This window comes from Heloderma suspectum, chromosome 5, assembly GCF_057233095.1.
Source record: "Heloderma suspectum isolate Gila_16-S chromosome 5, 16-S_ref, whole genome shotgun sequence".
NCBI lineage: Eukaryota > Metazoa > Chordata > Lepidosauria > Squamata > Helodermatidae > Heloderma > Heloderma suspectum.
In genome coordinates, this window is record NC_139462.1 from 150,244,899 (window position 1) to 150,257,032 (window position 12,134).

Genomic DNA, 12,134 nt, shown 5'->3' on the forward strand with positions numbered 1-12,134 from the left:
TGCTCTATTCCATATTTACCTTATCCATAAATGCCCCAAGTTTCTTGACAATACATTCTAAAAATCAAGTGGTTAATTTTACAGATGACTGAGAGCATGCATAGCAATAGCTGAGAAAATGACATATGGTTGGCGACATATGGTTTTTGCATATAAAGCAAAAAACCAGAAGATGAAATGTTTGGCGCCCCCAATCAATAACCATACAACTCTATGCATGTTTAGGCAGAAAAAAAACCCCTACAACTCCCAGAATCCCGCATCCACCAAAGCTAGCTGGGGCATGCTGGGAGTTGTAGGACTATTTTCTGTCTAAACATGCATAGGATTGCGCCATAAGTTACTTTTTAAAAGCACACAAAAACAAACTGCAGTGTTTTGGACACTGACACCCACCGTTCCATACCCAAGTTATAATGCAAGCAATGTGGAATTATTACAGCCAGCCAGCCTGCAACATTGTGTAATTATCCAATGAATCATGTGGAAAGCCTTCACACATCACATACAATGGTTAATGTCAACTGGAAAGCCTAGAGCCAGAAATTGCTCAATTTAATTGGAAAGCTCCACACAGGCATGACAAGCAGTGGGGAAGGATTGTAAATACACTCCAGACATTATGGTACATGTACCCATGTATTTAAAATCAGTAAATACTAAAGACTTGTACAACATTGCATATGGATAATGCATTACAATGCACCCACAGACATTTGTGATAAAATACCCTCTGGATTAGAGCCATTTCATGTATGACATAGAGACAGTCTGTATGTAGGTAAAACGTATGAAGTTGCACAGCCAGTGAAACACCTGAAGTAAGAACATACTAGCAGCCAGACATGTACCCATGTATTAAGAAGGAGAACACCATGTCAAGATGATGGAAAGTGACGGAAAGTGGAATCAATCCAGCTACAGTTCAGCTAATCCATGTTTACTCAGAAGTAAGTCCTGATGAATCAGATGGGCATGGTTCCCAAGTAAGTGTGTTTAGGATTGCAGCAAGTCAGCCAAACCTTATGCATATTTACTCAGAAGCAAATCCCACTACGTTCAATGGCTCTTATTTTCTAGTAAGTGTCTTTAGGATTGCAGGAGTGTTTCAACAAGGAATGAGTGAGAAATTTGTTCGGTTTGCATTACAATGTGAACTTACCAAATTCACACTTCCCAAAATTAAACACAAACCAGAATGTAGTTTGCTGCCCAAATCCATACATTTCCAAAGTCTGTGATGCAATTCGCCAAAAAAAGTGTACAAAAGATGTGTACATTTTTTAACAAATGCACAAAGAAGTGCATAGTTCAAAAAATGCACTTAAATGTGTATATTTGCAAAAATGCACACATAAATACTTTATTCAATGGAGTAAATGCATACATTAGGAAAAGTGCACACACAAATGTGGGCATTTGGAAAAATGCATATAAACATGTGGATTTTTCAAAAATGTGTACAAAATGCATACGACTTTTTCATGCGGACATCTATCTATCTATCTATCTATCTATCTATCTATTGCAATCCGGTGTGGAATTGGGACAGAACGAACTTCGTACTGGAAAAATGAGAAGTTGAGCGAAATGGAGCTTCACAATGTTGGTCATCCGTAGTTTCAAGAGCACCTAAGTTTAGCTGGATTGGGGTCAATATCAGGCTGCTCTGTTCTGAAGACAGAGATAAGATTCCGCGCTCAGACATCCGTCCCAGAATAGCTAGTGTGACTATTCTGTGGTCCAGTGTATTCTCCCCAAATCTCATACCTGAGACACTTCAGGAGGATTTTACTTTACGCTAACCACTATTCCTAGGCGGCTTCTACTGGGAAAATAACTTAAGACAGGCACAGATTTTTCTCCATCAAATCAAGCATACAATAATCAATGTTTACACCTTCAGATTTAAAAGCTGCCTCTCTCTGCTTAAGAGTGATTTATTTAGTGTTAGGAAGCAATGCAGGCATCAGGGAAATCTCACTGCAAAAGCAGGAAAATGAAAAATCTTTAGATCAGACTGCAGCTTGTAGTTTAAAAAAAGATGCTTTAAAAATTCATGCTGTGGAGAATTATGTTCCAATATGGCTTTCAAATCAAATGGAGAATTAAATAATTCAATTTCTGCAGCAAATTTTCAATTGGCATGGCACACTAAAGACAAACATGCTCAGGAGCTTAGAATATATAGTTACTGGAGTTACAGTGATGTGAATATAGCAGTGGAGACTCTGCAGCTGTCTGTTCTCCAGTTGATAAATAATACTGCTTTGTGTTTTGTATCGATCAAACCCCACAATAAACACTTGCAATAAGTCTGTCCATAAAATACTTGGATGAAAATGTGGAAGGGTAAATTAAAGCTCCCTCAGGGGCTAAATGTAACTGTGGAATCCATAGAAACCTTCATAGATTAAATACAGAGTCTACACAGAGTATATTTCATACTCTTCTTAAATAACTTAACAGCAGGACATCTGGCTATAATCTGAAATCCAATTTGCCCTTACTTGCAAAGTGGCTGGAAAAGGTTATGGAGGAGGAAAATATTTGCCTATTATGCAAACTTTTGTTATTTCTTTGTTCTGTCTTAATCTACAGCAGGCTTCAAATAAGACTTCTGGGCTCTAGCAGACTGAAGGCTTCTTTTGCCTCTACTGCGTCAACAAGGTCAGAATCACATCCAGTGATGAGGTTAGGGAATACCCAGAGCTCAGTGGGTGTATGAATTATTGACAAAGGTCACAAAACCCCAGGCAACTGCACTCTTTGCACTTGAAGCAAAACAGAAATATAAAGCTTGCTTTTCAAACCTTGCTTTGAAAGACATTCTATACCCATTTACCAGGCAGTAAGCCGCACTGAATTTAGTGGGACTTACCTCTGAGTAGGCATGTATAGGATTGCACTGTTAATTTTTAAGACACATTGTAGACACAATTTTTCTACAACCAAGCGGCAGTAACTCAAACCAAACAGCGTTATGTGTTGCAGGTCAGAGTATGCCCTCTACTGGACAATTTATATTAAAGCCAGTCACGAGACACTCCTTTAGGAGTAAGCACCTTAAAGGCGCAAACCTATTCATGTTTAGACAGAGAAAAGGCCTACAAGGTCTAAACATGCATAGGACTGCGCCCTAAAAGTGGTGAAAAAACAAAACTGCATTTTCTTGAAAGGACTCAAACATACAAACGAGAAATATTCGACTCCTGCTCCAGGAGCTTCACCAATCTGCAATCACATGCTACTTGTCTGAAGACGGCAAACCTTAACTAAGCAGGACATTTTGGACTAGGCAGGATCCTCAGTATAGAATTCATTCTCTCCAGATATTTGTCCTCCTCGCTTAAAAAAAAAAGCAGCTGATGATTCAACGAATTCATCAAGCCCATAATCCACCAGGACACTCTCCTGGAAGCCCAGTGGAAATGAATGGGAGCTCCAATTCCCGTTCTACAGGGCCTGCTCAGGAAAACATCCCAGTAGATGGTGCATCGAGTGCCTTTAGAGAATATGTTGATGAGGCAAAGGCAGACAAAGCCTGAAAAGTGAAGTCACAGAGGGCTTTTCACTTGCAGCATGAGCCCAATGCCCTTCTACCTTGGCAATCCGCAGGTCTTGCCTATCCATGCCCCAGGCCTGCCTTTAAAAAACTATGAAGTGCCACATGTATGTTTATTGATTTACCTAAAAATATTTATAGGCCACGTTCCCAATGTTCAAAGCAGCATACAATTCTTTTTCTAAGGCACACAGTCAGCTAAAATCATAACACGAAACAGCAAACAGTAACTATAAAAACTGTACAGTGACCAAAAAGCCTGATGAATCTGTACTCCACCTCATTGGTTAAGCCAAAGTCAAGGGGCCACTGCAGTGAAAGGCTTGATCTTCACTACCACGGTTCTGATTGCTCACACTGAAGGCAGAGGAAGCTGGTGCAGCTGGGGCTGGACTTTGGGGCAGAAGTCCCGGGCCCCGCCCCCAACCCAATAATCACAGCTCACCCAGCAGGTGATGGGCAGTAGGACAGAAGCCTGGCGTCAGTGCCTGCGCTGGCATGGGCAGGCCAGGGCCTGGTGGGGCTGATGCTGGTTGCTGTAACATCCTTGCTTTCTTCTTCTTTAATACACATTTTACAGTCAGGGGCTGGCTGGCCAGGCATGTACCTGGTTACAGGCGCTCATTTTAAAACATAATATCCTTTTCTACAGCAAAATTTATTTATTTATTTACCTTTGTATACCACTCCATATCTAAACAGATCCTGGAGCAGTGAACTACAAGAAATAAAATTTACAAAAGAGAAAATGCAGAAACATGATATTAAGATTATTCTTTAAAAAACAGAGTGCCAATAAAACCGTGGCTGGTTAACCAAGAAAGGCTTCCTGGAAAAGAGCTGTTTTCGGCAGGGGGGTGTGTGTGCCAAAAACAACCCAGTGTTGGCACCTGCATGATCTCCAGAGGCAGGGAGTTCCATAGGATGGGAGCCACCACACTGAAGGCTCTTCTCTGGGTGGACTCCAGTTGGGCCATAGGTCCATGTGGAACCACCAGGAACATGCCTTCTGATGACCTCAGTGAATGTAAAATCACTAAATTTTAAAATTTTAAACTTTAATCTCAGTAAAATTGTGTTTATTCCAAAGTAAATGTGTTTAGCAGGAAGGGCAAACTCCATTTAATTCCTCTAATCTTGATGGTGCTGTGATTTCAGTGCGTTTAAAACGCAAAACTGCACATGCTCAGAGTTTTTCTTTTTTTACTTAAACTTGGCAAACAGTTTGGGGATTTTTGCTTTAATGTATCAGGAATGTAGAAACGGTGGCAAAGGGTTGGTGGGTGGGGAGAAAAGAGCCATTACGGTGCAGTGGTTAGAGTGTTGGGCTGGGTGTTGGGAGATCTGGGTTCTAGTCCCCACTTGGCCATGAAGCTCACTGGGGCACTTTAGGCCAGTAACTGACTATCAGCTTAACCTACCTCAAAGGGCTGTTCTGAGGATTAAAATGGAGAGGAGGAGGATCATGTAAGCCGCCTTGGGTTCTTTGCAAGAGGAAAAAGGCAGAATATAAATGTAATAAATAGAAATGTTAGTTCTGCACATCACAACTGACATAATACACATGGCCATCTAAAGGGGAGCCCTATGGGACCATTAAGTCCAGGATCTGCAGTTACCTACCTGTACCACTGGTTGGGCTTGCCCACCTGAACACAACTACTTTATAGGCTGATATAGAAAAATATCAGTCCTTCAGGTATGCAGGTCCCAGGCTGTGGAGTGCTTTATGGATCGAAAGCAACACCTTGAATTGAGCCTAGAAACACAAGCAGGCAGTACAACTGGCACAATACTGGTGGCTCATGCCTTCCTGTGCACATTAAAAAAAACACAGGCAGCAGGATTTTGCACCAGGTGCTTGACCACTGGTTGAACTGTCCACAGCCAACAGTCCTCAAGCCCTGGCATGCTACTAGCTCAGCAGGAGTCAGGTGACAGGATGGGTCAATGGGTTTCCGCTTGGGCCTATACACTCTTAGTTCAGGCCAGACTCTTCAGTTTGAACTTATTTTGCTTAAGGTGAAATTTTAAACAAATCTGGAGGTTCCTCCCATTAGAGGAATTTTGAGGGAATCAAAATCGTTTCAAAAAAATTAGTGAAATTTCTCAGGGGGGGGGGTTACACATCCCCAACTGATTGCAGAGGAATACTGAGCTGCACCCTTCAGATAAACAGGAAAAGTCGAGTTGGAGAAAAGTAAAATATTTTTAAGAAACTAAAGCTTACTTGGCGGAAGAGGCTCATCAATGGTTGGGTACTGTTGGTGGTCAGGCCTCAGGGAAGGAAGCTGGTTGACGGGCTGAGAATTATGGAGTAAAGGGCAATCACCTATGGATAAGACAGTCAAGATGTTCATTTTCATTCACGGATGTCACATAGTGGTTATAAATGCACTGCTATAAACATAAATGACTGGAAGGACTCTAGATAATGGCTGACAGAAATCTGGTGTATTAGCTGCCTTAAGCACTGTTTAAAAACAATTTACATGGCAGAGCTGCTGAAATATGAAGTCAAAAGGAAGATCTTGGGATTCAACACACGTTAAGGACTGACAGTTTACAATCTAATCCCAATGATGGGTTTGATTCAGTCTCCAAACTTGCCAGTTATACACAGGTGTTATGTAAGAGAACGGAGAGAGGAAAATGAGAGAAAGATCAGGGAATAAGAGGGAGCAAGCTGGGAGAAAGATAGCAAATAGAGAAAAAGGCACATAGAGGGACTTGAGATAAATAAGAGGTTGTCTGAGATACAGAAGAGATGAGATACAGAGCCAACAGAGAAGTGGAAGTACTTTCTGAATGCTAACATTTGGTGAAGCTACTTCTGCCTTTGTGATCTGAACAAACTGTCACTCACAAAGTTCAGATATCACTAGAATCGCTTTGAGATATTCCAGCTATCTTGTGGTAAAACATCATTCTTTATGCCAGAAGGTGCTGTGAGAACTTGAAACCCATAACCGAGTGCTTCTTGGATAAAAGGACTCTGTGAATATTTTTCCAACCCCAAACGTTAACCTATTTGATCCCACTGCTTGTCATTTGCCCCAGCTTAATTATGTTATAAAACAAATGTACATAGAAAACAGCATAAAGAAGTGGGAGGTTGCTTTAAGTAGTTGTAACATCACCATAGAGCTTTACATTAATATTTTTAATCGATGTAAAGCATAAAGATGGCTGGCTTAGACATTCTTTATGTCAGAAACTTTCCAGACTTGAGATTTTATATACTGAGATTTTTTTAGAATAAATGAGATTGTAGTACTTAATACCACTCACTCAAACATAGGTGCTTTTAGAACTGTAGCCAAAATGAGCCAAAATCAAAAGGAAAATGCAAACCACCACAGTTGTTTCTTATTCCTTTAAACAAGAATATTTAAAACAAAATTAATTACAGATAAACACAATTTTAAGCCAGAATGTAATACAAATATTTGTGCCTCTTTTTAAATTAAATAAAGCATCACACAAAACTGAACTGGGTTTTTCCCCATGGATGTGTCTGGTGGTGAAAAGAAAGTCCAATGCTGTAATGAACAATATTGTTTAGGAACCTGGAATGTCAGATCAATGAATCAAGGTAAGCTGGAGGTGGTCAAACATGAGATGGCAAGATCGACATCTTGGGAATCAGCGAACTAAAATGGACAGGCATGGGCGAATTTAATTCAGGTGACCATCATATCTACTACTGTGGCCAAGAATCCCTTAGAAGAAATGGAGTAGCACTCATAGTCAACAAAAGGGTGGGAAAAGCAGTACTGGGTTACAATCTCAAAAACGATAGCATGATCTCAGTACGAATCCAAGGTAAACCATTCAACATCACAGTAATTCAAGTCTATGCCCCAACCACTAATGCCAAAGAAGCTGAGGTTGATCGGTTCTATGAAGACCTACAACACCTTCTAGAACTAACACCAACAAAATATGTCCTCTTCATCATAGGGGATTGGAATGCTAAAGTAGGAAGTCAAGAAATCACCGGGATAACAGGCAAGCATGGCCTTGGTGTACAAAATGAAGTAGGACAAAGGCTAATAGAGTTTTGCCCAGAGAACATGCTGACCATAGCAAACCATAGCAAAAGAGGAGAGTGCAAAAGCTGGTTTGAAACTCAACATTAAAAGAACTAAGATCATGGCATCTGGCCCCATCACTTCCTGGCATACAGAAGGGGAAGAAATGGAAGCAGTGACAGATTTTATTTTCTTGGGCTCCAAGATCACCGCAGACGGTTACTGTAGCCATGAAATTAAAAGACGCTTGCTCCTTGGGAGGAAAGCTATGGCAAACCTAGACAGCATAGTAAGAAGCAGAGACATCACCTTGCCGACAAAGGTCCGTCTAATCAAAGCTATGGTTTTCCCAGTAGTAATGTATGGCTGTGAGAGCTGGACTATAAGGAAGGCTGAGTGCCGAAGAATCGATGCTTTCGAACTGTGGTGCTGGAGAAGACTCTTACGAGTCCCCTGGACTGCAAGGAGGACAAATCAGTCAATCCTAAAGGAAATCGACCCTGAGTGCTCATTGGAAGGACAGATACTGAAGCTGAAGCTCCAATATTTTGGCCACCTAATGCGAAGAGAAAACTCCCTGGAAAAGACCCTGATGCTGGGAAAGATTGAAGGCAAAAGGAGAAGGGGACGGCAGAGGATGCGATGGCTAGATAGCATCACCGATGCAATGAATATGGACTTGAGCACACTCCGGGAGAGAGCGGAGGACAGGAAGGCCTGGCGTGCTATGGTCCATGGGGTCACGAAGAGTCGGACACGACTGAACGACTGAACAACAACAAGGTGCTGAAACCTATCCCCAGAATGGGTTCAGCACCCTGGATAGCACCTTTCAGCACTGCGGCAGAGCCAGTGGCAAGGGTCAGCACCACCAGACACCTGCCAAGGCCCACACCCCACTACAGCAGGGGTGCAGAACCTCTTTCAGCCTGAGGGCCAGATTTCCTTTCAGAGAAGCTCTTGGCAGCCATATTCCAATGGTGGGTGGGCAAAGCGGTGGGGCAAAAGGCAAATGGGATGGGGCCAACTATAACAAAAACACCAGCATAGTGTGGCTTAAAGCTCTTACTGCCAGTAGCTAAGCCTTAGGAGCGCTATTTCAAATATAAATTTGAAAACTGCACAAAAGCCAGGAAGCAAATGATCGCTGATAGGGGGAAAGGAGTGTGGCCATCTGGGGAACCTGGGAAGGCTGGATTTGTCCCCCAGGCCAGAGGGCCAGTGCATCTGATCCACTTCTAAACCCTGAAGCCTCGTTGCCCTTTTCCTCCTCACCATTGCCATCAGTTCACTTGCCCGTTCTGACTGGCCTAGAATTAGCAGTAACCTCTCCAGTAAACAGTAACCTTGTTTTCTCTCTAGTGTGGATTGAGTCCATATAGAGAGAGGCAGGCAACTAAACAGGCAGCAGCAACTGCAAGGAGGAGAGGAGGAGGTGGGCCAAGTCAGAGAGGGGCTCCACTGAGAGCATCTTGCCCAAGAGCCCTTACAAAACTGGCACTGGCACTGATCTCAGTGGTGTGGGCTCTGGAGCAGTGCTGTTCCTTCTTGTGGCATTGGGATAACCTGAAAATGTTGGACCCTTACAAAAGGAGGCATGTTAGAGCTCCTCCATACACTATGGGTTAGCTCTCAGAGAACTGGGATAATGATAGTATGGGGAGTAGCTGCACAAAAGGTCCAGGGCAAATTCATAAATACAAACAGCCCTAAACTGTCCCAGGCATATTTTCATGTGGGCAAACAGAATGAATGAACCAGGTGATCCTGGTCATTGCCAGCATCAGTTCCTGTGTTCATGATGGCAAATAAGAACAATGGAATTGCCTTGGTAGATCAGACAAAGGACCATCTAGTCTAGTGCTGTGCTGAATCCTACACCCTATTTTTGGGAATTTTTTTCTCTGTGTGTGAAAGAGAGATTGTTTTTTCTGCTTCTTTCACAAAAGAAAAGGGAGGGGGAGAATTTCAGAGAATTTTCTCCTTGGGGAGGGGACAGAGTTTCCACATACCTTTTTAAGTTTGGGAGGTGGCTGAAGGATCTTCTTTACATTTTTGTTTTTTTACTTGAAAAACGCCCTGAGAGGCTTCTCCAGCCCGGCGGCATGTCTTGAACTCCCATGAGACTACGTGCCCTCTCCCTCTCCAACAGGCATTCAGGAAGAACTCCCAGGTTGCAGAAGCTTCTTTGCAAAAAGCTTCTTTGCAAAGAACAAATGGGGTTTTGGGCTTGCTCTGTGTTGCTGCAAGGAAGAGCAGAATTCTTCTAAAGCTCTAAAATCCCTGATTGCTCATGCTTTGCAAAGAAGCTTCTGCAGCCCTCGAGCATTTCCTGAATGCCTATTGGAGAGGGTGAGACCACGTGGTCTCCTGGGAGTTCAGAAAGAGCTGCCAGGCTCCTGCAAGTGCAGGGAGTGTTTTAAAAAAAAATTGAAAGAAGTCCCCTCAGCCTCCACCTACACTTAAAAAGATAAGCTGAAATCCTGTTCAATTTCCTCCTCAAGGAGAAAGTTATTTGAAATCCTCACCTCTCCTAGCCTCTTTCACCGGAGTTTTCATTTCGCCCCCCACCCCCCCAGTGCTGAAAATGGAAGAATTGAAATTTCTAGCACAGCACTAATCTAATCCAGTAATAGCCAATAATAGCCAGCTCCATGCAATTGGGGTCAGTTAGTTTCTTGCCAGCTTCCCACTGCTGACATGATCATAGGAGTTCTGGCTGTTCATCTCTCCAATTACCTGGCTTGCACATTATGACTGTCCATAAAGCACATGCCCAAGGAAGGATGGGACTGCTTGTGCATTGCTGAAAAATGTGATGTGTGAATCAGGTGTAGATATTAATGGATGAAAACATGTAACATGATATAGCTCATGTATTTTGTCACTAACGAAAAGCAAAACTTGCAGTCTCTGTTAATTCATTTTTTTTCTAAAGGGCTGGATCCAGACTTAGACCCAAAGGAGACATTACTTAAAAGATGTAGCTAGCAGCTATGTTTTTCTTGCATTTTTACCCTAGCTTAGGCACAGGGCCACCAATCTGGATTAAGCCCCTAGTGATCCATAAAGCAAAATAGTGATCAATTTGCTTTGAGAGGGGGAGGGTTAAAGCCCTCCTACCCCCCATCCCAATCCATATTGGGGGGCCTGTGCCTGTTTTGTAATGCCTGTTTTGGCCTTTAGTCCTACTTAAAAATAGGCCCACTGAAATCCATGGGACTTGAGTTCATCATGATCCATTGATTTCAATGGGTCTGCTCTAAGTATGACTAAGTCTGGATCCAATGCAAAATATGTATCCTACCTTTCCTTCCATAAAATAAAAGACAAGGTAGCTAACAAAATCTACAAAACATTTAAAAAAGGAGCTCAATGCACACATAAAATAAAAATCAAGATCAAAGCAAATGAAACTGGAGGTAATTTGTACTGCTGGTGAACTTAGATTGGAAGACAAATGGGACAGGAGGAAGAGGGAGGCTGAAAGGTGAAGCTTAAAAATGCAAATTTCCATTTCATTGGGGATATTGGTATTCTACCACAATGACAGATGGTAGGCTTAATTCACCACATTAAGCCCTCCTTACACTGCTCCATGAAGGCAATTTATACTTATTTCCATGAAGCCAGAGACATGGGATTAGTAGAATTTACTGTAGCTGAAAAAATGAAATGACTGAATATGGAAGAATTTAAGACACTGGCACACAGCATACTATTGAGCGAAATCCTCACATGTTGTAAACTGTAGCAGCTTAATACACCAGATGAGGATGTAGCCCTTCATGTGAACACACACACACACACACACACACACACACACACTTTCTCTCTCTTTTCCTGACCCCTACACAACACACACAGCTGAAATGAAATGGAATATATCATATATAAACAGGGAAAAGCCCCAGTGAAATAAAGTTTGGAGGGCCTACTGATCCTTGACCTGCCACACTTTGAGATCTCCTGATGGCTGGGGAGATGAAGCAGCCATAGATCCTCCTACTACTTCTCTCCCTAGTCCCATCACCCACCTGCTACTGCAAGCAAGATTCCAAGTGTATCACACAGCAGGTGAAGAAGCAAAGGTGGCCACTAAGACCGTGGGGAGAAGTGGCTGGAAGAGGTGACACAGCTGCCTTGCCCCCCACAGCATCAGGTGGTTTCATAGCATGCTTGAAGAGTATCTTTGGATTGCAAAGTGGCAACCAAAAAATTCTGCATCTCCCCACAGTGACCTGCATTACATCCAGATATGTATGTATGTATTCATTTCCTCCTTTACGGATTGCACTGAAAGCACAATAAAAGGAAGTTCAATGCAGACATCTTTTGTTGTGCCTATCATTGTTGTTATCTCAAAAATAGACTTTTTACACAAACGCTGCATCCTTATTCCATTTTTCCCCTTAAGCAGGGTTTTAATTCTTACTTTCCAAACGAAACTGAACATTCCTGGAACAATCAGACCTTGATTACTGGGTATCTCTCAAAAGGCCTAAGATAGATATAATCATGGTAGTGCTTCTCCA

General features: G+C 42.3%; 1 protein-coding gene across 2 annotated transcripts in view; it reads right to left on the reverse strand.

Annotated features, from left to right (window-relative positions):
* The window catches only part of HECW1 (HECT, C2 and WW domain containing E3 ubiquitin protein ligase 1), a 291,424-nt gene that overhangs the window by 88,662 nt on the left and 190,628 nt on the right, over positions 1–12,134 (reverse strand). For both annotated transcript variants that reach the window (XM_084857787.1, XM_084857788.1), the window contains one exon: positions 5,796–5,897. In XM_084857787.1, the coding sequence (XP_084713913.1) occupies positions 5,796–5,897 (102 nt within the window). The remainder of the gene's footprint in view (positions 1–5,795; positions 5,898–12,134) is intronic.